Source organism: Pseudopipra pipra, chromosome 1 (genome assembly GCF_036250125.1).
Source record: "Pseudopipra pipra isolate bDixPip1 chromosome 1, bDixPip1.hap1, whole genome shotgun sequence".
NCBI lineage: Eukaryota > Metazoa > Chordata > Aves > Passeriformes > Pipridae > Pseudopipra > Pseudopipra pipra.
The window spans coordinates 17,849,155-17,876,793 of NC_087549.1; the positions used below are offsets into that span (position 1 = coordinate 17,849,155).

The following is a 27,639-nucleotide window of genomic DNA, read 5'->3' on the forward strand; positions in this document are numbered from 1 at the left end:
GTTCTTATTTGGAATATTGCCAGGCCAGCCTAACTCCCATCCTTTCCCTGTGAAAGTGTAACTTGCCAGGGGCTAGATGTGCTCCAGAGACTGTACCACAGCTTAAGTGTTGGTAGCAGCAGAACAGAGCCCGTCCTGAGCTGCCGCTGAATTCACTGCTATTCACTACATACAATTATCACCTGCAGAATAGTATTCCTGAGCACCAAAATATTTATTTTAAGAAGCCAAAACAGAAGAGGTCTATTGAACTTCAGTCTGAAACTCCAGAATGGCATAGCACTAGGGAAAAGAAACGAGAGTTTGTAATTTAAAAATGCAATCTTGCTGCCTGAGCTCACACCGCAGCCCCTTATGTTTTCTAGTACATCAGCCAAAGCAGTCTCTTTCAAGATCTTATTGCATGCTATTTTAGTGTAACAGCAATAGCTTTTGAAGTTTCTTTGATGTGCAACTTGTTACTAGACATGATTTCTAAAGAATTAGACTAACCTGTTCTCACTTTAGTAGAGACATGGCCATCTGCCTCTCCCACACATCCACTTTATCCTCTCACAGTGTTGCTCACTCTTTTAAGTGTTGTTCTGCATAAACAGGATAGGATCTATCATTATATTTTAAAAATGTCATGTTTGCATCATAAAGAGTCAGTTTTTGAAGGGGCTTCCTCCCATCAGAGCTGTCTTTTCTCATTTAACTTCTAAATGTGTGTCCTATGCCCTAAATAACTTAGCAATCCTTTGTAATTTCTGCTAATTTTCCTCCTGAATGACAATGCCTACCTGAACACAGTGTGACCTGCATTTCTAGATACCCTAAATCTTTCCATAATTGCCTTCTAAATATGCTTTGCTGTATTTCAGATAAAAATCAGTGGCAAATGAGACAAATTCGTTAACCCAATTTGCTGCCTGTAGTTTCCCCAGACACTGGGAGCTGCCTCATATTATTGTTTTCTTTTATGTGGTTATTGTCCAGAAGTAGAAAAAAAAATCAGTTTGTGGTCAACAGGGATTTTTTTCATTGTTACATCTGTGGAGCTGGCAGCAGACTTGCACAATTACATTCTGAAATTGATATAGACTAAAGATATGCCCATGATATCTCTTACCTCACAAATGTTGGACGGGTGCTTCTTAATTTAGACTCTACTTGTTTTCTGTACTTATTTTATTGGAAGTTATGAGTTAAGTGAAGCTTTTGGGTGAAAGTCTCTACTTATAATCTTATTTTCATTTTTCCCTATTTAGATATATACAAGCTATAAGACATAAATAATTGTTAACAATGAGAAGGAGCATTCATATACTTTATACACGATAGAAGTTTACCATGTGAGATCGTTATTATTTTCCATGGTTTCATGCATTCTGTCTGTTTGTCCCAAGCTTTAGCCTTGGCAGACCAAGGCTTTTCTCCTCTGCCTGGATCCTAAATGTGTGCAGAGCAGGAATACCTCACTGTCTGACATGCAGCCAGGGTATAGCTCTCCCAGTACAGATGCAGTTTGGCTTTCCCTCAACTTTTCCCTGCTGAAATCAAGAGCTGAAAGAGACTCCAAATGCCTGAGAAGGGTTGAGGAGTTCTGATGAAAGAGGAATGCTCCATCAGGCAGTTGTAATCTGTGTAGGTCAGTGCTGGCATAGTGCATGTCTGCAGAGTGTGGGGTATTGTATTAGTATTGCTTTTGGAAACTGCATCCAGTGGTGAATGTAAGCTCGTGTTTTCAGGAGGGAAATTCAGTAAAGTGTGGGCTAAAACTTGGAGTTCTATGTGGCTGAAGGATGCTGAGGCCCTCAGGATCCCACCTGAGGCAAGTGCTCTGCCAGACACCAGTGCCCTGCCCCATCCTGCTGAGCATTTCCCCCCCCCCACCAGCAGCCCAGTGCCCTTGGCTGAGACCAGATTGTGCCCACTGCAGTGCTCTGCTAAGCAGAGCTAAGCTCTATACATCAAATCATAAATAAAAATTCATGTATTATAAACATTGTAAAAAGACTCAAAACAATTAGAAAAATCACCTCTTTCGCTTGCAATAAAAGAGACAGAAATGCAATGTACTGCAGAGGAATAGGGCAATTATGCATCTTCATCAAAGCAAAAAAGTTCGTCTGAGTGGTAACGAATAAACACTCAGTTGATACAATCTAGAGCAGTTAGGGAAAGCTAATAGTGAAGTTTATAGGGCAGAACTTAAGCTTGACTTAATGTTTATGGGACATCTGCTCCAATGTTTGACCACATTCACAATAAAAGCTTTTTCCCAGTTTTTAAGTGGAATTTGCTGTATTTTAATTTGGAGCTATTGCCTCCTGCCCTGTCACTTAGCATTGCTGAAAAGAGCCTTGGAGTTTCTCCCCATCAGGTATTTATACCTGCTGGCAAGATCTCCCTGAGCCTGCTCCTATGCAGGTTGAACAATCCCAGCTCTGTTAGCCTCTCCTCATATGTCAGATGCTCCAGTTGCTTCGTCACTTCTGTGGACCTGCACGGGACTCATCCCAGTATGTCCACATCTCTCGTGTACTGAGAGGCACAGCACAGTACCCCACGTGTATCTCACCAGGGCTGAGTAGAGGGGAAGGATCATCTCCCCTGACCTGCTGGCAATGCTCTGTCTAGTGCAGCCCAGGAGGTTCATGACTATCTCTGCTGCAGAGGCCTTTTCCTGCCTCAAGCTCAGTCTGTTCACCAGGATCCACAGTGCCTCATATCTGCACAGCAGCTCTGCATCTGGTCAGCCCCCACCGTGCAATAATGTATGGGTTATCCAGGCCCATGTAGTCAACTGGAGCTGGGAACAAATGAAAAGACTAAGAAACCTACTAACTGGGATTCACAAAAGTCAGCAAGATGGAGATGGAGCCCTCTGTCTTTATTTTACTAGGCATAGAACATTTACCCAAAAAATGAGAGACATGCATTTGACTTTAGTCTAGCCTCTAGGGAATTCAGACTTTGTGTATATCCCAATTCCCAGGAAACTGAGTTTCCTAAGCATTACATTGAGGAAAATCAGAGCAGACCATGTAATTCTACTTATCCTCTTGAGGCTGGGTCCAAGCACAAGTGGCTACCATCACCAGAAAAGCAAGGCAATACCCATTAAGTACAGGAATCAACTACACTGACAGTGGCTTTTGATCTCTGTCCCTACTCCAAAGATCTGGTGTTTTGGGGTTTTTCTTGGTTTTGTGGTCTGGGTTTTTTTGGTCCTTTTGGGTCTTTTTTGTTTTATTTTGTTTAATATTGTCCAACAAAATGTATAAATAATCCTTGTAGCAGGGGCAAGGATTCACCTATTTAAGCACTGTAACTACTACTATGCTACTGACAAACTACACTTTCTTCAGGAAACAAAGCCTGCTTTTTTCAGGATGCTCATTCTCCTACAGATGACAAAGGATGCTGTTATATTATCTGTCCATTGCCAAGGACAGCAAGACAAAAGGTGGTTGTTCAAAAAATTAGACTTACAGTATAATTATCTTGTTCGACATTTTATTAGAGTAGCAACAAAAATCCATCACAGACTAATCTCAGCAGTGGAATGCACCAAAGAATTACAAAATGCTTCTTTTGAACAAAAATTGTTCTACATTTATCAATAGTACATTTCTCTGCACAATTTTACAGTCATTTTAATAAACAAATGTATAAACCACATGCAGTGTCAGAATGAAATCAGAATTATTCTGCCTAGGTGAAAAAGAAATTCCTTCTAAACCAGTTACTCTTAAATGGTTTGTGGGAATTCAGATTTCCAGGATTCAGCTCCCAAATTAAGGAATTCTGGAACTTAAATCACTTTGTCTGGGCCAATTCACTTCTATTTGAAGTATCACTTTATCTCAGTAGTAACAAAAGATTCAGGAGAAAACAAACTCTTATTGAAAAGAAGAAACATCAAATAAACAATTCTGCCTGAAGAAGAGATAACAAAACACTGAAAGGTCATTTTTAAATTCCACTGCAGGTTGTACCAAATCAAGCAACTGTACAAACATGTAGTTAAGAAATGAATAGGCACATGCAGTATCATTGACGGAACAATTTAGCTTTGCACATTCTTGAAATCATATATATTTTTTTCCATGGTGACAATGCTCAGATCTGGGGTTTTTTGGTTGGTTGTTTTGATGTTTTTTAAATAGCTTTATAAAAAACAATGAAGAAAAATTTGTCTACTTCCGAAGGCTAAGTAACTGATCTGAGCCTTTACTGTGTAGCTGGGGAGTTACGGCAGCAGCTCCTGAAGTAGGATCATTCCTTCAGGACATTTTTTTAGATAGTTCTTTTTGAAGGGATGCTAATGAGACCTGTATCATTTGATTTATGCCATTTACTTCCACGGGAGTGTCATAAACGCCTTCACAATACATTGGAGCTGCTTCAATATCTTTGACCTTTCTCATCTGGACAATTTACCAACACAGAAGCTTCTGAAATCTCAGTATTTCACAAAGGAAGCAGCAGAGCCCCAGAAGCCAGATGCTACAGCATCATCTTTTCTGTTACATTTTGGGTAAAGTTCCAAATAAAAGTGCAATAAGAGTGCAATCTCTCGCATCAAAGACATTAAGTAAGGATGTAGGCATGGATTTCAATACTGGTACCAATCAGACAATTTTTTCAAACTAAATGTGGCAGAGGAATTTACTATCCACAAAATAAGTATATAAAGATAAACAGTTATATTACTGCAGTCAGTAGTTGACATTCAGTCACTTTCACTTCTAGTAAAAGAAGTTTGATATCATTATCAATAAATTTAAATCCACTCAAATTTTTAAATAGACACATGCCCACATGTCTAATTTACAACATCTAGGTACAAGAAAAAAGGTTGATTGCTGCTATAAACAGAAGGGCAAACACAGAAATAGATCTAAAATCACATTAGCGTACCTGACAAAGTTTCATAGTGTTAGCTGTGGGAATCAGTATATAATTAGTGTGGATTTCATAATTAACATCTATAAAGACACAATCACAGCATGTTATGCGTTCAAATCACACCTTAACTAAAATCTGCAATTTTAAATATTGCATTTTTGCACACAATTTTACAAGCATCATCATTTCTGTTTGCACAAATAAATACCAGAAAAATTCCATTTAATTTGTTATTCCAAGGGATGGTGCATACAAAACCATCTACATAGATTTTAGCCCTTGATGAAACCTCACTAAGAATATGGACTTAAATACCTCACTTGAACATCTGAAACAAGAAAAAACAATTATGGAAGAGAGGTTGAGAAAGCAGAATTGACTTCTGATATTGTCAGTCTATAAAAGCTGTAGCTCAGTCTGTGCTCTGAAAAGCGTTGAGATAAAAGTGTTTGTGTTACTGTCATTACATGAATACTGAGCTCAGTCCTTACCCTGGCAGTTTTGCTCCTCTCTGGACAGTCAGGATTCTGTGTAATGCACGCTTTGCCTGATGTGAGTCCTGCCCATCTGCTCACCTTTTAAGAAAAGGAACTAGTTCTACTACCTCTTTAAAAAGCCTGGAAAGCAGAGCCTGCTCTGAAAGGTGCCTGACTGAAAACAGCATGTGAAGAGCAAAAGGATTTTCCGACACTGGCGCCAGCTGTGGCCACTTCTACACCTTCTGCCTCCAGTTCAGATCTGGGGATTTTCTCTCATCAGCTCCAAGTGGTACCGGCTCTCTGACACAAAGCCTTTGCTCAGTCAGATACAGAAGCTTGCTTTGACTTTGAATATGTCTCTTGGCTAAGCAAACATAAATTCCTGTGTAAGGTTCCAGATAATTTAATTTCTCTCTGATAGGTGCTTTGGAGGAAATGTTACACAGGTGGTGGTACCTCTCCTTGACTTGCACTTGTGGTGGCAAACTGTAGCTTTAAGCACACGTGAGCAGTAAAGTGCCATAGAACCCTGTCATTTCACATCAAGCTCTATGAAGCAAAAGTTTATTCAAAGTGTATGTCACAGCTATAAATTCTGTTTATGAGACAACTGCTAGCTACTAACTCAAGAATACATTGGTATCCTTCTCTCTGATTCTTGAACCCCAGCCAACTTTGCTCACTTGGGTGCATGTGCCTTACTCTGTCATTTTAGTTTTTCCTTATTATTTCAAAAGTAGTCTGGATAGCCCCCTTCCAGTCATGTGGGTGTTCAGGTGCCACAGTGCTGGAGCATCTGCACAGAAACAGACCCCACCGGATGTGCCTGGTGGTCTATGCTGCTGAGGCAGACAAGCTGGCAAGCCTCAGCCCCCCATAAATAAGGAAGAGCCACAATGCAGAGGATTTAGGAAAGATTGCAACACAGCCTGCATGGGTTCTGCAGCTGGGTCTGCTCCAGCCAAATCTCTGCCAGCTCCTAGAAGTTGGTCAGACCTATACTGCTGATTAAAACCTCCTACTGTTGGTCCCTCCCTTGTCCTTGCCATCACTCTGCCAAGCTGGAAAGTCCCTGTGGAGCTCTTCAAAGTTAAAACAGGAGTTAAAACAAGGGTGCAGACAGAGCAGGATACAGACTGTTCACAGAATCACAGAATGGCTGAGGTTGGAAGGGACTACAGTGGATCATCTGGTCCAACCTCCCTGCTCAAGCAGGGTCATCCTAGAGGACATAGCACAGGATTGCGTCTGGATGGTTCTGGAATATTTCCAGTGAGAGAGACTCCATAACATCTCTGGGCAATCTATTCACTTTCTTCTTCCCATACAGAGAGTGTTGAATAGAATCTTTTAGATGCAGCAGACAGAGGTTCACAATTCACAAGTTTAACATTTAAATTGGAGGCCTATCAGGGTATTTTTAGATCTCTTTAAGTTTGCAAATATGGCTGAATGTAAATGAAAGTGATGGGCTGGCAGGGTGTGCAAAGTAATATGGACAGGAAAGCCTTACAATGCTGGAGGGGCTCTTTCATCCCACTCTGGATAGATTTTTTACCAGAACAGAAAAGCCTTTTTTCAAGTTTCTAAATGTCATATACAAGAGCTGTGCAAAATGTTCATGAAAAACAAGGCACCTTCCTCAGTTTCTGTTTCTGGTGCACAGAAATGGGAAAATATAATTCTAGCAAGAACAAGAGCTGGTCTAGAGCAAAGCCAAAGCAGTACATGCTGTTTTGTCTGCAGCTCCAACAGGGAGACTGTGGCCTCAGGCTGCTTATCATGGTTCTGCGTGGGAAGAGCATGGAAGCGACTATGCTGGCAAGTGAGAAGCCATGGTGACTTCTGTTCTGACAATACTTTATGTCTCAAAGTATTCTAATAGATAAACTTCGAGACAAAAAATTTAAAGTTGTCATTTTTCACTGAATTTTACTCTTTTCCCTAGACATTACCTATATTGAAGCTATAACTGCCCTGCAGCGCTCTTAGGCAAAATTGCTATTGAACAAGGTAAGAGGAACTGGTTAAAGCCTGTCCAATACTCTTTAATATGTGTCACGTTCTGACAGAATTCAATAGTAGCTGAGACTTACATTTAAAGTGGTACATCTGTAAACTAGATTGCTGAAAAAAACCAAGATATTTAAAAGCTTCTTAATAACTTTTTGTTTATTCCCTGCTGCAAATTCATTCAATGGTCTTCCTATTTCATGCTGCTCAAGGTGAAAATAAACTCAAGAAGAGAAAGATTTTTCACTCTTTGCAATCAGATACATGTTATTAAAGTGTACTATGATGCCCACAATTGGATTTACTCTGATGTGGGATGAGGGAGTCACTGGCAGGTAATTACTGTCATTGGTGGTTCTGGCTGCTGTTGGACAGGCCCTACTGGTACTGCCCAGTGCAGCCACACAGAAGGGCAGCTCCTCTCCTTGACTCCCAGATTCACTGGGAGCATCAACCACTGCACCACTCTGCGTCCATGGATGTGTCCTAGGAAGCCTTGCTCCTCCTGAGAATGCAGACCACTCTTCGGCCAGTTAAAGAGACAAAGCATTTGGGTATTCCATGGAAGCCAACTCACCCTCCTGAAGTTATATTGTATTAAGTGCTTTGTTCAGTTAGTCTCAGCTGTATATTCTTTTCATTCCCCAAGAGGCCGTTTTTTCTTGTAGGGCACAGGCAGGTGTGTAGAGATATATAGTAACTCTGCAATTCTGTGAGCAGAAATGTCTTTACATTTCATACAGTTCATTAGGAACGAAGCATCCAAAGGTCTTATATGGCTGTGTACAACAGAGGAAGGTGTGCCTCAGGCCTGAAAATGAGGAGAGAAGAAGTAAACTGAAAAAAAATTTTCATTCTCATACCACCTGCAAAAACAAATAAAAACTAAGCCTCTCTATAGATCATCTATATTTCTAAGTTCTAAAGTATACAGGTCTACAAACAGCATTTAAGTAGTATTGTGTAAAAAAGCATCATGAAATCAGTAACATGCATCATGATGTAGAAAAGAGCTGGATTAGAGAGAAGTGCTACACATGGGGATGTTGCTGCTGGCACGGAAGTGGGTGGCGCTTCCAGCACTCTCAGGACCAGAGTGCTGGTGTGCAGGAGAACCCTGTTTTCTCTTAGCACCAGCTGCATGGTGGCACTGGGCTAGTTAACTCCCAGCTGGAGAGAGGGGGTGAGATGCCAGAAAAAGCCTCATTTCCCTCCCTGGAGGCAACCAGAGCACGGAGGCTGGAGGAATCACTGAGCTCAGACATCCACATCACCCTCCTGCCAGAGGTATATGTGAGGTACCATGACCGAGCACCACTTTCTGATGCTCCACTATTGCCCTCTGCTCCTCAGAAAATAAGGCTTAACTTGTGTGTTTGTCCTTATCCTTCCCCATGCTGCAGATCCTCCACTTCCTATCATGCTTGGCACGCAGTCTTTTTAAAGCATTCCTTTCCAGACCTGGGCAGTACTCCCTCCCTGCCATGCCCTGTTTGGTGCATCACCTGCTACCCTCAGCCTTTCCCAGCCCTCTGCGGTGCTGCCCCAGCTGAAAGCAATCCCAGCACACCCACACGCCCAGCAACACGCTCCAGCTCATGAGGACTCCACAAAAAACACTGAAATGTATTAACTGTTACCTCAGATGACAAAAATGTATCACCAAGGGACAATTTTGCAGAGGCCGGGTAGGTATTGGTAACAGTAATATCTTCCAGCTCAGTGCTGAAGTGATCCGAATCTTTGATGACATTATAATTTAGGGCGACACTGTAACTGGCAGGATTCTTCTCCTGTTTCTGGTGGTAGTTGCAGAGTTTCCTGAAGGCTGCTCTGAATTTCTGGGACATGAGATTGTAAATTACAGGATTGATGGCACTATTTAAATAAATACAGATTCTGCAAAACAGCAGGAACCAGTTTTCTTGGAAAGGCCTGGAGAGAAAGGAATTGACCACAACTAGTGTGCGGTAGGGCATCCATAGGAATGCAAATAGGATCACAACCACAGCCAGCATCTTGGTAACCTGGGGGAACACAGAGGTAGGCAGAAGAGGGCAGAGGGTTAGTACTCACCTTGAAATGAACATGTGCATTCCTACACCTCTAGAGCCAAAGCAAAACTATGGACAGGCCTTTCAGTGGGAACTTCTAATGAATATTTGATTCAGAAAGTTTTTCTAAAGTAAGAAGGACAAAAAACTTGGTTCCCAATTCTTCCTAGTTTTTGTTAAATTACTCTTTCCAGGTGATATCACAGCCAGAAAACTGCTGTAGACCTTAGATTTTTCAACTTCTCATACATATGTATAGAAGTCAATTTGTTGGTTTTGTTATAGGTATTATGATAAAGAATGTGATGAAGAGCAAAGTTACTCTACAAATTGACGTATCTTTATCTATTTGTCTTCAAATGTACATATTCAAAGGCTACAATTTTATCTTATAATTCTACGCCCTTCACCCTCACTTTTGATTTCATTACAGCTGTGTTCAGCAGAAGTAAAAAATGAGACAGAAATACTATCTCCTTTTCTTGTCACCTGATACATTTAATTATGACTTATAGACTGTTTTTTCTAATTTTCTATTGCACGTTTTATAGAAACAAATGCAAATGTGAATGTCCTAGGTAGCTCAAAGGATGATCTTTCCTTATCTACAAATCACTTCTAAAAGAGAAATTCCTGTGAAAATTGCAGCAAGCAGTGAGGTGACTCAGTACAGACTTGCTCTGGCTCAGGAAGTCTCAGGACTCCTCACCTCACCCCGGCTCAGCTTCAGCCTGTGCCTCCAAACTGAGCAAATCCATTCAATGGAGAATAATCATTCATCATGGAAAACAATCCACATCTAAAGGAAGAAAGTAACTATTTGTGGAGACTGGATGAATAACTGGACTGAGCCCAACTAACAGATGTGTTGCAGCAGGTAAGTCATTCAGTAGATAATAGTCTACACAAGCATCAGAGTATTTTACTACCAGAAGCTCTGCAGGGCACTTTGTTACCAATCATTGACAATTTACATTTCTCCTGAGCATGTCTTTTAAGGAAAAATTGCTGCTTTCTTGTCCACACCAAAAATGTTTATTGATATGGATGGGGCTGCACAGAAATAGTCTAGAGGAAATTTTGGTCCACTTTGTTTAGGTAAACTGCCATATCTTTTTTCAAGTCACTTCATATGAAATAGAACTAAACGTCATTTGGGAGGGGGCTAATTGTTTGACATCGTGGAGTTCTAAGAGGACAAACTTTTAAAGAACGTACTTTTTATTACCCATAAGTCTATACACCAAAGCTCTCTGAAAGCAGCAGTATTAGCATTCTCATTCATTGCTCAGGTGAAGGCAAGGATACACTGATTGCTCTTTTCTTGTGGATGTGCACTGCGTATCCTACATGCAGAGTACAAATTATTCCTAACTAGGGAGATTGAAAACATGATTAAAAGGCTTTGAGCAAATCTAGCTTAGTGCAAATTTCAAGTATATTTTGAATGGCAACGAAGTGCTTGAGACTGAATATGGTGCTGGTTGCATACATTCTTCAAACCCTATCTTTTTATTTCTGAGAATGTTCTAAAAATATTTAAAATGTATTTTACTAAATAGATTCCCAATATTTTAATTCTGAACTAGTATTCTCCTTTTCTTTCCTGCTCCAAAACCTTGTTATTCTAAGGAAGTGTTTTTATTAGACATTTTCATTACTGGTACTCAAAGTTTGGTAGTTGTTTCCTTCTCCTTTGAACACTAATCTTTCTTACATTGATAGGCAAAAGTGATAATCACTCTGGTGTTTTAAAGGCATGTACTAATATCTTTCTTGTGCTTGGTGGTGTTCCTTGCAATGCACAGAGATCGTATATCCCAGTCCATGGTTTTGTAATAAAAAGGAAGTTATGCAACAAAGAGAAGGATTAAATAAATAGAAGGATTAAGGTCTTGATAGACTAACACCACAAGTGAAACCAAATAATAAGATTGGGGATTTCATGTAAGCCTTTCAAAACTTATCTTGCATTGCAAGCTGAAATCTGTGCTTGCTCTGCTGTGACAGAACAGAGAGATTTCTCAGGGGAGCAGGTCATCATAGACTGCACCACTGTCTAAGACAGGACTTTCTCTAGAGAGTAATCTGCCTGTTATAACTGACCATGATGGCCATGATGACCTTAGATGATTTGATTGGACTAAGCAACTAACTCTGTAAGACATGAATAATGTTAAGTGAGCTGGATCCCACCTTAAGTATAAACAACATGTTTGCTATCTAAGGCTGTATTTATTTTTCACAGTCCCCTTGATACCTGAGGAAACTAGGAATTCCTTTAGGGACAGTATGAAATCTACCTGCAAATATGTAATTCAGTCTTCATATTATGAACACACAAGAAAAACATTTGGGATCTGTGGGCTGAGCTATATGGGATAAAGTGGAAGTGTGGGAGAGCTCAACACAGCCAGCATCAAGATCTGATCTGGAGGACCAGGCGGATGAGGAGCATGTGCAAAGGGGAAAAGGAAGCACACAGCTCAGATTGTGATTCCTTGAGCACATCAGCCAGAGAATGTATGGACTCTTAGCTGCTATAAAAAGAGGTCCCTTCCTTGTCTTCCCACCTGCTTCCCATGTCCCATGCTCTCTTTTAAAAGATAATGAGCTGCTTGCCAAGGAAGTTCAAGAACAGATACTCCTAGAAAAAAAGGATTTCATTTTCCTCACATTTTCAAAGTTTTCTTGTATGTCAGTAAAATCCTTTTTATACCGTTCAGTTTTACATTCTCTCTCTCTTGTCTTCCTTGTGACAATGCCAGGGTCTTCAGGACATTTTCTTGATTCTGAGCAGAACAAAATTATTCAGATTTTCAGAAGAAAAAACATGAAAATTTTAGAAATGCTGAGAGATCCTAGTACTTGTGCTGCTAGAAGAAGCACTGTTAACAAATTTAAGCACCCCCTCAAAAACATAGCTTTTGTCCCTCGTACTCTATGCTGTAAAAAAACATCTAATATTGGTTGCTGTTACTTGTTAGGGAACCTTTGTTTTATTGCAAAATTTGCTCTGAATACTTTGAATAACATATTTTCTATTAATGAACTGACACCTTGCTTTCCCTCTTGACCCCTATTCAGTTCTGGAATTACGTCTGTTTACATCAGAGACTGCAAATATCCTTTCTAATTAAATTGAACATGGTCCATCCATTCACCTTCAGGAATAGAACCTCACTCCCCACTTTTCATGTATATATATATATGTGTGTGTGTGCGTATATATATATATATATATATAATGTTTTATACATATGCTGAGCTTCCCACCCCTCCTTGCCTCAGCTTTGGTAGCTGCCCTCCACAGTTGTAAGGAAATGGTTATTTTATTCTATATTTTCTTCTTCCTTGAGCATAGAGCTATTCTAGGTGCCACATCAGGGTTGTTCCTCCATTGACCTGCTCTTTCCATTGGTGCTTTGTGTGAGGAAGCATCCTAGGTATTGAATTCAGGATGTTTTCCAAGTTGGACTTTGCATTTTTAGTCCATCAGCTCCTAATTCTGGACTGACTCTCATACTAGCAACATAAGTAAAGTAGTGTCATTTTTTGAGAAAAAAAATGAAATTGCACAACAGTATGACTCACAATAGAAAGTATTGACTGTCTAAGCCTTGGAAGCAGACATAGAAACACAAATATGCTATATGCTATATGTATACATATATGCTACATGTGTTAGCTATATGCTAACACAATAGAAAGTTAAAAGGTTAAAAAGAAAAAGGTCTAAAAAACAACTGGACAATAGAGTCTATCTCTGTAATGAGTTGGAAACAGCTTCAGATAGTGCTCTTCAACTAAAACACTATATGACAAGGAGAAAATGCTTTCCTACCCTGGTCAAAAAGTTTTGACCTTTTTTAACAGTGGGCCACTTTCCAAACATAGATGATACAGTGGAAAGTGCCATGAAAATTAAAGAAAATTATATGACTTGGCAGTTGGGTCATGCTTAATCCAGATTAGTCAAGAAATCCAGGTCAGATTAAGGGGAGGAAATGACTTTACATACTGCCATGTTGGATTAATCATCATAAAAAATGGTTATGAGACTCCTTAATTAAACCTTCATGAGGATTGAAGAAACCTATCTAACTTACTGTTTAATTCTGTTGTATTATATGTGTAAATTCATAGTAGGTCAATTATAAGTATAATTATAACAATACTACTACTAATAATAAGTAGTAGTATTAGTAATAATTATAAGCATTCAATAGAACTGTACTGAATTTCCATGTCCAAGTTTTACAGTAGCAAGTTGGAGGGGTGGCCTCTCTGATAAGAAACGAGAGACTGCCCCGAGCTGGACACAAACAGTTCCATCCAGCTCCAACAGATCCATCAGGACACAGCTGAGCCCATCAGCAAAGCTGGTGGTGCCCCTGCAAAAACATGTTTAAGGAATGGTAAAAATGCTAGAAAGAGAGAAAGAGGGGATAAGAGAACAAAAGAACGAGAAACAGCAGGGGAACACCAAAGTCAGAGGAGGAGGTGCCCTTTGGCAAGGCTGGCACTACCTGAAGGGACTGCAGCCAGTGGAGGAACCACACTGAAACAATAAAAGAGTGAGAAGGAAAGAGTGACGAGACCAACCTGTAATACTCCCTGGCCCCACACTGCTGGTTGCTTGAGGGAAGGGACTGAGTGTAACTTGTGACTGTAACAGTGGGCAATAAATTGGCAATATTCATTTTCCCCAAGTCAACTCTGCATTGCCTATAACAATAACTGATAGTTTGCCTGCCTGTTCTTTTCTCCCCATCCTCAGGAGGATCCAACCCACCATAGAAACCTGCGCAAATTTAATTCTGTAGAAATGTTCTTGGATAAATATGAGAACTCCCACAGAAGTAGAAAGTGTACACCACATTTTCAGTCACATTTTCTCCAGATCATATGCTGGGCATTGTATACAACTCAATCCCTGTAATGCAAGGATAGTTCTGAAAAGACAGATAGTTTCACATGACAGCAGGACTCACTGTGAGACCAAACTATACTGTCAGCTACACCTGCCTTTGCCAGCGCAGCAGGAAATTTTCACTTGTGTGTCTTACTAACTCCTGAGGTGCTAGATTTTTTTGAATGTGGACTTGTGTTTTCTCATTTTACACCACTAGCTGTCTTTTTCATGCTGCTATTATATAAAAAATATTACTAATAATGCCACATTATCCTTGCTTTGCTTCCCATGTTGTACTGAATGTAAATGCAGGCTTTACTCATAGTGAGGCTACTTTAAGCCATCAGGTTACTTAGGCTTTTAGAAAAAGTCTTGCTGTCTTTACAAGACATAAAAGATATCACACTATAATCTTCACCTTTTGGTTTCATAATAAAGCAGTATCCATATCAGGCAGTTTTCAACGTAAAAGATTTGTCTGTTTTTCAAGTGATGCTAAGCACATGTAATCAAGCATGTGTACTCAAGTGATATTGAGAACTTGAAGATCAGATTATCTTCTTCTACTAATTAATTAAAGAAAAACAACATTAAACAGTTCTTATCTGACTATTAACTATAATTGGCAACATAATTAAATATAACCTAGCCCACAAGTTTCTGCTGTGCATTTCAAAACAGGGCTCTAGTGCTCTGCAAGTGCTCGGTGCTCTAGCAGGAGCTCAGTTAACTTTCGAGGTCCATGCCATCTCTGTAATAAGAAAATGTGGACCCTCTCATCAAACAGTAGCAATCTACATAAAATAAGAAGAAGTTCAACCCGTCACCCAAGGGGGGCATTCAGGTTGTCTGAGCAGGGACACAGCTCAGTTTTGCTTCCTGACGGAGCTGTACAGTGTAGGGAAGCAGAAGCTTGGGGAAGCAACCCACTGGGGTACTACGCAGGGGCAAGAGCCAAGCCACTCAGCACAGAGCACTGCTTGCCAATGCTCACATCAGGCTGCCTGCTCCCAAGAGCCATCTGTGAAGGAAGCACCCTGTGTTTCTCAGCATTGCAGCAGCTGTGCTACTTGCTGCATGCTGTGCGAGTATGAGGCAGTTTGATTTACTGCAAATAGCCAGGCATCAATCTACTAACTATATTCTACTGGTATTATGACACAGGTCAGCATACATATTTAACAATATAAAAAGAAGTTAGTCAAACCTATAGACCAGTTTTGAGCCATCAATACATAAAAAGAGAGACAGAGTAACAAAGACATTTAGCATTTACAAAGCACTTTTATATACAGATTTCCTTAAATAGACTTTTTGCAGGAGAGTTAGAGACAGGAAAAGTGGCAACATGATTGTGTTTGCTGAGTGACATGCTACCTTAGCTGGGACCAAACCTCAAGTCTCCCAAACTCCCAGGCTAGATCCTACTCTTCAGATCCCAAAAATTACTCAAAAGTCACTCTATATTTGGCAAGACTACTAACAGGCTGTTAATAAAGAAACTATAGTTGAAAATATTTCATTCATAATTGATGTTTCCTAAATGCTTTTTAATATGGGAAATAAAATACTATTTCTTTTTTGGTCCTTGCAGTAGCTAATAATGAATAGGCAAGAAAAAATACATATTTATATGTATGTGTATACATATCACAGAGTTTCAACTTGACTAGTTTGCAAAAAGGGAGAATATATTTTACCTCTTTCCACAGCTTCAGAACAGTGAACTCTAAAACAAGTATGCTTTACATTTCAGAAAGACATTTCAAACTGCTGTTCCTACCTGCCTTCGAGAAGCAATAGTGCTATTGAAACTTCTGTTAGTCATCTTGGAATTCACAGGCTTGCTTTGGTGAGCCACATCATTCTTCCATGTCTTAGAGTTTTCTTTTGGGTCCGAAGGCATGGGGTTCAGGAACAGTATTCTAGCAATCAGGCCATAGAGCACAGTTGCCAATACCATTGGCACTACATAAAATATACCAAAGTCCATCATGTAGATAGGAGAGTAATAGCTCCTGGACACCTTGTAGCCACAGGACACAACAGTAGTCTCTTTGTAGGCTACTGTATTAATGTCCAGCAAGAAAAACCAGAGCATACAGTATATGGAGGTGAAAGCCCAGACAAAAATAATGATCTTTTTGGCTCTTGAAAAAGTGCACAGGAATTGGGCTTTGATTGGGTGGCAGATGGCTATGTATCTCTCGATGGTGAAGGCAGCAATGGAAAAAGAAGAAGCATTGATGCCTAGATACTGGAAATAAGTGATGCAGAGACACCCCACGTAGCCATACACCCAGGATCTATACAGGCTTTCTGTGATATTGGGTAGTCCTGCAGCCACAAGCACCATGAGATCTGCCACAGCCAGACTCACCAGGTAGCAGTTAGTGGGAGTTCTCATGTGCTTGGTTCTGAGGACCACCAAAACCACCATGATGTTGCCCACAATGCCCAGTCCACAGATGAGGAGAACCAAGAGGATGGTAACCACTTGGTATTCAACTGTAATGATCTCCTGGCTTGATAGTGGCAGCACAGTTTGGTTCTGCTTGTCCCCTGTGCCATTCTCCATCTTCACCAGCCCACTGCTGCTTCTGCCCAGCACTCGATCTCAGCACCTGTTCTCCATGGTCATGCAAAAGGGTGAGTGGAGCAGAGTGTGGGTGATCTGCAGCTCCAAAGCACATTCTCCATGTAGTCACAGTCCCGTTCCCGTGTCATCCTCCACTCCCCCGAAAGCACCTGGACTTTCAATCTTTGTAAATTCAACTACCAGGCAGGTTAATCCCTCTAAGACTCCGGCTCATTTGCACAGGTTAAAAGGATGTTTTCGCATAGCCGATTTGAGGCATTCATGAAATCGAGCGTGTGGAGGTGGGAGTTTCCTCCCTGCAGCGGCAGGGAAAGCAGAGCCCTCCTGCACCACCAGCTGCTAAACACCGCACAGAGTTGAGCTGATCCAGCCCGGGCAGACCAGCATCACCGCTTGCCAGGAGGAGTCACAAAGCGCCGAGGGTGGAGACAGCAGCAGGACGTGAAAAGAGAGGGATTTGTAAAGGTTTTGTGCTTCACACTGCTTTCCCCTCTGTTCTCAGATGGCTGTCTCACATATTGATCATATTGATCCACGCTGGCAGACAAAGGAGAGATGACAGGCAGTAAAATTACACCAGTTTCTAAAATTCTGACTTCCCCGTGTCCCTGTCTTTGTGAAAGTAATGGTAATTTACATTTGCCTCCTACTTTGCAGGGGTCTGTAAGAGTCAATTCAGGGTTTAGAAAGAAACACATCCCAGCTTTTGAAAATTACAGGGGAAAAAATGTGGTTTATAGACAATTCTCTTCAAAACCTCTATTGCTATTGCTGTCATCACTTCCAAGCCCTTTCCTCTCTTTTCTGAATTGTAGCAAAGCAACAATAAAACTATCACAGCACAAATTGCTTCTTAATGAGATCAGTCACACACACGTGCATGTGCGCACACACACACACACACTCCCCACCATTTCCTTAAGGAAGAGTCTCCTCTGGTTGAATAAACTCCTCCATGATAAATCAGGTTGTGAAAAACCACAGATGAATCAAAGACTGGTGGAAATAACTGCTTTGAGCCATGCAAATGAAGCCTTACCGATGCAGTAACCCAGCTGCACCTGGAGATGAATGCAGGTCTTTCCTGTCTCATTTGCTGGCAACCTAAATGATGCCTCAGTGAATGAAACAATAGCAAACTTTCTGCAGGGCACTGTGAAAGTGCCCTTGTCAACTCCCCACTGCAGCCCCTCAACTCGTAGTTTCTCCTTATGCTATTGCATTAAAAGGTTAAAGAGTAAATTTGCCTTAAAATCCACCTTTTTTTTTCCAGTTAGGGCAAGAGCTTTTGCTCTTTGATCAGGAAGGATTCAACAAAATACAGTGTTGCACAACTGAGGAAGGGCAACTTGGATTTCAGAACAGTTTTTAGTGTTAAGAGAGAAGGATTAGCACAGGTACCTGGTGCAAAATTAGGATTTTTAAATAGACTGAAACGACAGGTGGTGACAAAAAGACAGTATCACCTGAAACAGAGAAGGAAAACAGACTCAAACAATTCCAGAGGTTTGAAGCTACTCAGTAAAGTTTTGTAGCCTTTTTTTTTTCCATTTGCCTGTTCACATTTCAGTCATAATCATATGCTTATCTGTAGACCCAAAAGTATTTAGCGAAGTAAAGCAAATATCGTTATTCCTGTTTAACAGATGAAGAAACATGGGTGAAAAGAATCAGATTTTTTGGCCTTGCAGTGGCCTATGGGAAAACACAGGATACTGCTTGCTTGACCAACAGTATATCAGCAGAAATGTATCATGGGTCTCATCTTGATTCTCCTCTATACGATCTGCAGAACCTGTTATTTTGCACACAGCTGAAAGAGAAAGAAGGTCAGCACTGCTGTAATGCCTGGATGTCATAAAAAGGATTCTTCCCAGCCCCTTCAAACTCCACAACATTTTATCCTTCAAACTGGACAGATTACCCCTTAGCAATCCATGTTTTTAAAGCTGTGTGACTATAGCAGGGATAGCTACAGATATTCAACCCCATAGAATAAAATACACCACAAGGTAGCCCAATAGTGAAAGATCACAGAGTTAGTGTCAGCACTCAGGGACCCTGCAGGGATCAAACCCATCAGGACACCAAACTGAAGTTCAAAACAAGAAACTGATTTAAATGGCACCCTGGATAAACCCCTTAATCCTCAAGGACCTCAGCTGAATTGGAAAGTTCTGATGCCTCCTTAGACTGATTTCTCTTTCAGGGGTGACTGACACCTTTTTGCCACACTGTCTTACCACGAATGCTTGTTCCTCAAGCTTCTGCATATTCTGCTAACTTTTGTAGTCAATATGGATAATCTAAGTTGAGGCTAAAAACTAACACATCTGAGAGTATGTAAGCATTTGTTGTGCACGAAGACATGGCTGAGGGCATGGGATGCAGAGAAGCTGTGGAATATTTAACAGGCCATGTGACTTTGAAGTGAATATCAGAGGTTTGGAAGATGTACAAGAACATAGTATCTGATGCTTGCCTCATTCCTCTGCACCTGCTACTGGTCTGTGTCAGAGATGGGATAGACCATCTTGTCTCAGTCACTTTTTATGTCTTTTTATCAAGTGTTGCACTCTGGTAGTGACAAAAGTATAGAGTTGTCACTGTATGGCTATAGGGGAGTAAATCTATAGGAGGCATTCAGAGGATTTTGACAGTATTAACATCCTATATGAAATATTTCCCTTTTCTTTCCATGCAGTACTTCCCCAACCTTTAATGTTTCTGTAAAATCTGCAGTAATTGCAGAAGGAATTTCAAGACTTGATAAATGTGTTCTGTGTAATAAAAGCACCTGGTGCTGTGTACTTCACTGAAACATTGTATGATGCAAGTTGCCTGATACATTCAAATTATATAAAGTGATCATCAGTCAGAGGTCAGATACTGAATCTTGGAATCAACTTTTTCTCCCCATTAACGCTGTGTTAATGCAACAGTCAAAATATACTGGCTAGTTTCAGAAGCAGTTCAGCATGAATACATGCTGAATACATGCAAGCCCAGCAGCTCTGCCAGGGAAATTTTGACAGCAGATGGACTGTAGATCACTGTGAAGCTTTTACCGCGTATCTGTTACCCCATTTTATACCCATACCTGTTGGTCCAGGCATCAGTTGACATTGCATGTACTAATGAGGACAGATGCAGTCAGCAAGTCAACAACAATAACTAGAAAAACAAGACCTGGAATTGTGCTGGCTTTTGCTAGTACATTTTTGTTGGTACAACTCCTTGGGTAGGAGGGAGAGGGGAAGGCATCATGTTGACACCACCTGTGCTGCGTACCACTTAGCCAGCAGCATTTGTGCCCAATTTTTTTTTCCCATTTGTCTCAATTAAAATGTATCTCTGCTCACTTGAGCAGACATACTCACAACAAACACATAACAAACTGTCTCATAACCCTAAGCACAAACTGAGATGGAACATTGAATCACTGTAAACAGTTTACCCAATAGTTACAAATTATTCTTAATTCTGTTTCTCTAACTCAGATCACTTCCCCAGCTGGCATTTTCTGTTTCAAAAAACGACTCTGCAATTTCATACTCTATTACCTGCCTGTACTCAGGGTTCATGAAAAATCACAGTGAAGTTGGATTCTTTACTCTGCGTCCACCTCCGATGAATTGCTGAGCACTTAGTGCTGTACAAATGTTTCCATGGCTGCAGTTTGTAGAGAACAAAAGCCACCATCAGTAATTGTTTCAGTATCATCTGAAGGCTGGCTTTTAAAGATGATATCGAGCTACTGGCATGATCAGCTCCAAATGTGTTTGGGATTTACACTGGATGGTTAAATAATGTAGCAACTGTGGTGAACTAGAATTTATCCTCCTACATCTGCTGCACCACATGGCTGTGTTTTTGTGCTGATGCAGTGAGCCAGTGGATAAGTGTTTGGTTTGTGGGAGAAATCTGCACCTGGAAAAGCCTTTCATGAGTAAAGATTGTGAGGATACCAGACACCTTTTCTGTGAGATAAATCTCATTACCCAAGACAGTGATCCTTCTTCCTAAATATTTTTTTGTTGCCTGTCACTGGAGAACACTGAAGTACTGCTAAAATCATGAGTGGATTTTCCAAAAATGCCTAAATAGTTTAGGACTTATTATGAGTTGGAGACTCTTGCACTCTTACGTATACTTGACAAATTCTATTGATTTAGGGGCTTTTAATCTCCACGAGAGTGCAAATCCTGTCTCAAAGGTGAGTTTTACTGTATTATATTTATTTTCTTTCAACCTTCATCTTGGACTGGTGTTGGCTCAAGGCAAAGAATAAGAAATTGTAACTTAATTGTTCTGAAAAAACAAGAAAATTAAAAAAAATGGATTTAAGCAATCAGTTGGCTCACATGGGAAATTTGGTTCATCTCTTCCCTGTCAGCAAGGTCACTGGACCAAACCACTGGTTTGTTGAGACAGAACTGGGATCATGTGGCAAAGGTGGCTGGAAGGACTTTGAGGTCTACACTTTTCTTCTACCAACTCAGGTGGAGATAAACTGTACAAGAGCCTGATGAAGGAGCAGGAACTTTGCCAGAATAAATATAGAAAGATCACTCAAAAAACATTTAGAGAGGAAAACTGCTTTTATGATTTTATTATTTGGTGAATTATTTGCATTCACTTGGATTTGCCTCTTAAAGCACGATCAGCTAAGTCAAAATCACCACAGAAAAGTGATCTGAAGAAAGAAGGGGTGTAGTTCAACAGGGACAAACACAAAGTGGTACACTTTGGTGGGGGCAAGCAGGTACACAAAACTGATGGGGAATAACTGGAAGAGGAACAATTCTATAGAAGCAGCTCATCTGATCCCAAGCCATGCATCCATCAGAATGAAGGGCTAACAAGAAGCTGGTGTGAAATCAAACTTTCTTCTGGATTGTTATCAGCAGGAGCATCTCCAACACGATGTATGAGCTCATCCCTCACTGGACTGTGTCCAGTTTTGGGTGACACCTTTTGAGATGTGGATACAACTCGGAAGAGATAGAGGAAAGATCTATCTATGACAGGAAGACCCATAGGAAAACAATGAACAAATGTATGTCACCTACCCTTCACAAGAAAAGGCTGAGGCTGCAAAATAAAAATGACTGATCTGCTTTCCACATCAATGATGGAAATAATAATCTGAAACAGCAACAGGGAAGACCTGCATTGGAAAAATCATTGTAAAGATGGAGGAATTTACCAGTAAAGAGGATTTGGAATAGACTATGGGGGGAAGCTAGAGGCTTCTGCATTAAGAATGAGCAAAAAACTACTTGTAATAGACATGGTTGATTCTTTCTGGGAACAGTAGGATGGGCTGAGTGCCCTCTGATTCTGTCATTGTAACCCCTGTAAATGTCTGTGTTCATTTGTCTCGTGCCTTCCTAAGAAGAAAAGTGGGACACAGGAACTCATATTTTAAATGGGTTTTGGAAGACCTTCAGGTGAATGTTGGGAAAGACTAAACTACACCCTGGACTCCAGTAAATGGGAAAAAGATCCATGGTATCTGATGAATAGTCCGGTCATAACATTTGTGCCTCGTTCTTCAGAGCAAGGAGAAATGCCTAAACTCTGCCAACCTTGGCAAATTATTGCTGCAGAAGCTGGGCATTCTTCTGTTTTATATGATGTCTTTTCATCCTTTAAACACATCTATTAATGTTATTTGATAATGCATAATTTCAAAGAAGAAAATATATACTCTCAAAGTCTGCTTTATTTCATATATGTACTTTAAATTAAAATTGCTGACCCTATTTTAAAAAACACCATGGAAAGTCTTCTGTGATTATGGGCAAAATGTAGACTATAATCCCAAAATCTTAATAAAAATAAAATTATTTTGAAATTATGCTGGAATCTCATTCTATAAGGTTTAGATTCTATGAGGAAACGTATATTATAGGCATTAAAATCAACTGCCTATATAAGAGATCCAATATTTGAAACAACCAGAAAACATAACTGCCTGAAAGATCAAAGCAGAGGTCTTGTCTTTGGTGATTATGAGTTTTAGATCTCACAGATCCCATAGTTTTACTTCAAGGACACATCTGCCTAGTTTCTGTGTTAAACCAATTTTATGCCATTTGTCTCGTGTCTCTAAAGAACCTCAAGTCAGGAGAATAAATACTAATTCTACCATGACTCTGCATAGAGCTGTGTCATTAAGAATATAGTTGCCTGTCTATTATTCTAGATGGTAAAGTAATGAATGATCAGACAGAATTTGAGGACATTAATTTAAATTCGTAGTAGAAAGACTTGTCATAATGCAGCACAATATCAGCTTTTTATGTTCAAAAGAAATCCAACACAAGGATACTAAACCAGTCATTAAGATAATATATTTTTGATAATGTTTAATGCAAGTTCTTTCTAGCTGTGAAAATTACTCATCTCACCTGAGTACCTTGATTACCAACAGGCAGTTTGGCACATTCGTAAATGAGGTGCTCAGTGGGTTCAACATGCTAACCCAGCAGTTGGGAAGGAGATTGAGTCATTTGGTCTTGGAAAGCAATTGACAGCTAAGCACTTTTTTCCTTGATGAATATATAGCTCAACAAAATCTTAGAAAAAGGTAATAGAAAAAGTGTCTGAGAGAGCAACTCTCAGCTTGTGTGGCATCAGGCTGGGTCCAGGTGAAGGACAGTCCATCAGCTGCCCAAGTACGGAGTGAGAACATCGGATTGGTTTGAGGCTTATGGGTCCAGATCCCAAATTAATGTAAAGCTTGGTAACTTCTTACTAACCAGCAGTGTAAAACTGAATTATACCAAAAGGGAGGTAAACGTGGTGTTTGACTAACCAGGTGTGCTCAGCTATTTCCTGTTATCACTGTAGTCACAGCATAAGACATTCATGTGGAAGATGGCAGTTTGTGATCCCAGTGGTGTCTTTACCAAAGCACGGTGAAAAACCTTAGGAAAACACTTCTGTCAGTCTGAGATGGTTGGTTGTGGGTGGCTGGTTGTTCAAATACAACACTGAAATCTGTTAGTACAAGCATATGAAAACAATATCTTGTTCTACATCCTTGGCTTCATTTTATATGCTCTACTATGCAAAGGCAGTGGAAAACTGGTTTTATATCATGACTTCTTGCACACACCACTCCCATCATTAGATGGCAGCATTTCTGGAAGGGGACAGAGCTACTGCTATAAATGACTGAAGGGATCTCAAAAAAGGTTTTGTGTAGAAACAAATGCAGCCAGGATGACCAAAACAACTTTCAAATATTTTCAATTCTAGTAAAGTACTTTTGTTGGGAAATAAAAATAGCAGTTGCATTTTGTCATTTCAAAATATTCAAGTATTTTTAATAATTCAAAAAAGAATCATGTTCCATGGTTGAAAATGTAAACCTATTTGTTAGTATCTTCTGAGCTTCATAAAAGTTTTGAAAACAACTCTTTTGATTTCACTTCAGTTAATCTCTCTGAGCATGCTTGCTCTTTAATGCAAACAGTGAATCACAAAATCACTTACTCATTTATATTTAAAAGTAGAACAAACAGTAGATTTGGAAATGCAGTAGAGCAGAGTCGGGTGGTTGTTTTTTGAATTAGGATGAGTCCATAGCAAAAGAAGCAGAAATGACAGCATGATGCTTTTTTTTGCCTTCTTTTGGGCCCATACCAAATTAGAATCTAGCCCACTGATTTTCATTCTGATATGAGAAAGGACTGAGAATGTGCCTCTTCATTTGCCCATTTGTTCAACCTCAGTAATTCTTAGAGGCTTTAATGAACTTCAGATGCATTTCACAGACAGGTTATCAGTCTCAAATACATTAAAGCTGACAAATATTAGAACAATTGGGTACATAAAGGACAGAAAAGAATGGAAGTATCTGAAACGGAGCAAGTTTGGAACAAGGGTATCAGAAAACAAATGCAGGAGAGAGTCATACACATACCATAACATAGGGGAGAAACTCGGGCCAGAATTCATGAATTTTTCGACACCAGAGAATTAAAGTAAAAGATGCATTTCACCAAAGAACCAGCTACTTTTTTTCTGCTGTTCTGACAACTGCTGCCTTGATTTTGTAAGTGCAGATTTGATAAATACAATGAGACATGCAATCTTAAAGGCCATGCAGTGACTTATCCATGTGAAACAGCTAATTAAAAACCCCACTATGATAACAGACAATCAGAGGAACAAATAAATGACTTATGTTATTAATTAGAGATGAGCAAATAGGTCTGAATCAAATAAAATCTACTCAAGCAGTAATCCTGTGAGATAAATCTGAACAAATGTTGATTTTGTTTTCTTATAATCTTTTATTGCTTAGAATGCAGCAGTGCAAAAAGTGGTAAGTTTGTTCCTTTTGAGCTTCTTTCATTTCTCTTACAGTCGTATTGGGAATGAGCTGTGAGTAGGTAGCTAGCATCTGAAAATATCTTTAATTTGTTGTATAACACCACAGCTATATTAATAACCTTTGGGCAAAATAAATATCTTCATTAGGAGATAGGCAACACCACACTTTCTGAGCATGTTAGATGTATTTATACATGTTATAATGGAATTAATAATTAAGAGTTGATGCTTTATTTTTACCAGACTTGTTAATGGATTGCATGGTTTAAAACACAATTTCACAGAGTCACAGAATGTGCTGAGTTGGAAGAGACCCACAAGGATCATTGAGTCCACCTCCTGGCCCTATATAAGACCATCCCCAAGTCACACCATGTGCCCGAGGGTATCATCCAAAAGCTTCTTGAACTCTTTCAGGCTTGGTGCTGTGACCACTTCCCTGGGGAGCCTGTTCCAGTGCCCAACCACCCTCTGCATGAAGAACATTTTTCAACCTTTTTCCGATATCCAACCTAAACCTCCCCTGACACAACTTCAGAGCATTCCCTCGGGTCCTGTCACTGCTCACCACAGAGAAGAGATCAGAGCCTGCCCCTCTTCTTCCTCTCATGAGGAAGCTGTAGACTGCAAGGAGGTCTCCCCTCAGTTTCCTCTTTTCCAGGCTGAACAGACCAAGTGACCTCAGCTGCTCCTCATATGTTTTGTGGATATTTTTCATAACCACTTTAGAAGGGAGGATCAGAGGCTCTACTGTCAGAGATGCATTCACAGCTAGAGACCTTTATCCTCTCCCCTGGCTGCTCTCAGCACAGCAGGTTGGAGCAGGAAAGAAGTCTGTCATGCTCCCACCCCCGCCCCTCCAACCCCATAAACCCCCCAGTGTGACACGGTCAATACTGTTACAGGCACGTGGGGTTCTTGCCCATTCAGTTGCAAAGCTGAAGACAGTGAAAACAGTGGGCAAAAATACCTGCTGAGTTGACTTCAGCCTGGTATTACATACTGTGGAGGTTTAGCTGATTACAGTGCTCTACCTTTTGTTTCCAAAGTGATCAGTAGCACAGTGGGGTGTTGGTGGCTCAGGTGTATCTTCCTCTTAACCTGTCAACAGAGAAGGTAAGTAAAAGGCAGTAAAACACTGTAAATGGGACAGAAACTGAAGTATGGTTGTATGATCCAGAGTTCAGTCACTGAAATGAATGAGCATCACTGCAATCCCTAAAGATGTTCCAGTAATTTTATGATGTATGGAGATTTAAGAGCTCAGTGGAGCTGCTCCTCATTCATCTGTTTTTATCTTTTGGTTGTACCTTCAAGGTAACCTGTCAGACTCAGCTGTCATGTGTTAGTAATGAGTTGTTACCAGAAAAATTTATGTTAGCACCACAGGCTAAAATCAATTCTCCATAAACACCAACAGAGCCATAACAGGGAACCATAGACTCTCTCCCTGTTGTTGCTTTGTACTTACACAGTGTGCATGTATGATGAATGAGGTCATGAGAGCATGTAAACAGCAGTTCCTGTTATTTGCCAATATCATGGGAGAACAAATGGCTTTACCGAGAAAAAGCAACCGTTAAGAACAGTTCAAAATGTATGACATATCACAGAAAGGATGTTTCACACTTCAGATTCCTACTTCACATGTGGAACCTAAAGGGATTAATGCTGTTCCTGAGGACAGGGACAAAAAAAATAAGAGTGGAACAAAACAAGGAAGGAGACAAGAAACTGTCAGTGGGGACATGGGTACCATTGACAATGGATGTAATAGTCTGAAAGAAATGTTAATCCTGTGCCTGGCTGAGCATCAGCCTCCCATAAGTTGCTGGCAGAGCACCAGCACAGAGTCCCATGTGAAGCCCAGTAGCACCCTTGGAGAATGTCTGTGAAGGATCCCGCACTCCCCATTACGACAGAGAGTCCTGTTCTCTTGTGCTTATATATAATCCAGCACTTCAGCTCCTCCTTCCCTTCCTCTTGCTGGCCCATGAGGAAATCTGGAAATGTTTTACAGAGGGGAAAGGACTGCAGAAGTAAAGGTTCTGCTCCATACCCTGCTCCTGCCTGCCTGCTCCAGGCTGCATGCTGTGAGTGTGCAGCTGTCCCAGGGGTGAGACCAGCAGCACCCTGTGACCTGGCTCACCCACAGACACTATCAATCTGATACCTGCCACTAGGGCAACTTCAAGAGACAGCCTGGCTGTTCAGAGGGATCTTCCTTGCCTTCTGCAAAAGACTTTGAACTGGCAGCAGAAGGGGATGATAAATAACTGCTTAGGAATCCTTAGAGGAAAAGATCTGGGGACAAGCAGCAAGGAAGGAAATACA

At 40.4% G+C, this 27,639-nt stretch overlaps 1 protein-coding gene across 2 annotated transcripts; it reads right to left on the minus strand.

The window, feature by feature from the left end:
• Positions 1-4,397: 4,397 nt before the first annotated feature.
• TRHR (thyrotropin releasing hormone receptor) lies at positions 4,398-17,679 on the minus strand. 2 transcript variants are annotated; one of them, XM_064646619.1, is made up of 3 exons: positions 16,141-17,679; positions 9,029-9,229; positions 4,398-8,199 (listed from the first exon to the last, which is right to left on the minus strand). In XM_064646619.1, exons 1-3 carry the CDS (start codon positions 16,933-16,935, stop codon positions 8,194-8,196), a joined length of 1,002 nt encoding a protein of 333 aa, XP_064502689.1. In that variant the 5' UTR covers positions 16,936-17,679; the 3' UTR covers positions 4,398-8,193. The 2 variants fall into 2 exon arrangements, with proteins under 2 accessions (XP_064502689.1, XP_064502679.1); XM_064646609.1 differs by having other exon boundaries at positions 9,029-9,415; positions 16,141-17,674.
• Positions 17,680-27,639: the final 9,960 nt, after the last annotated feature.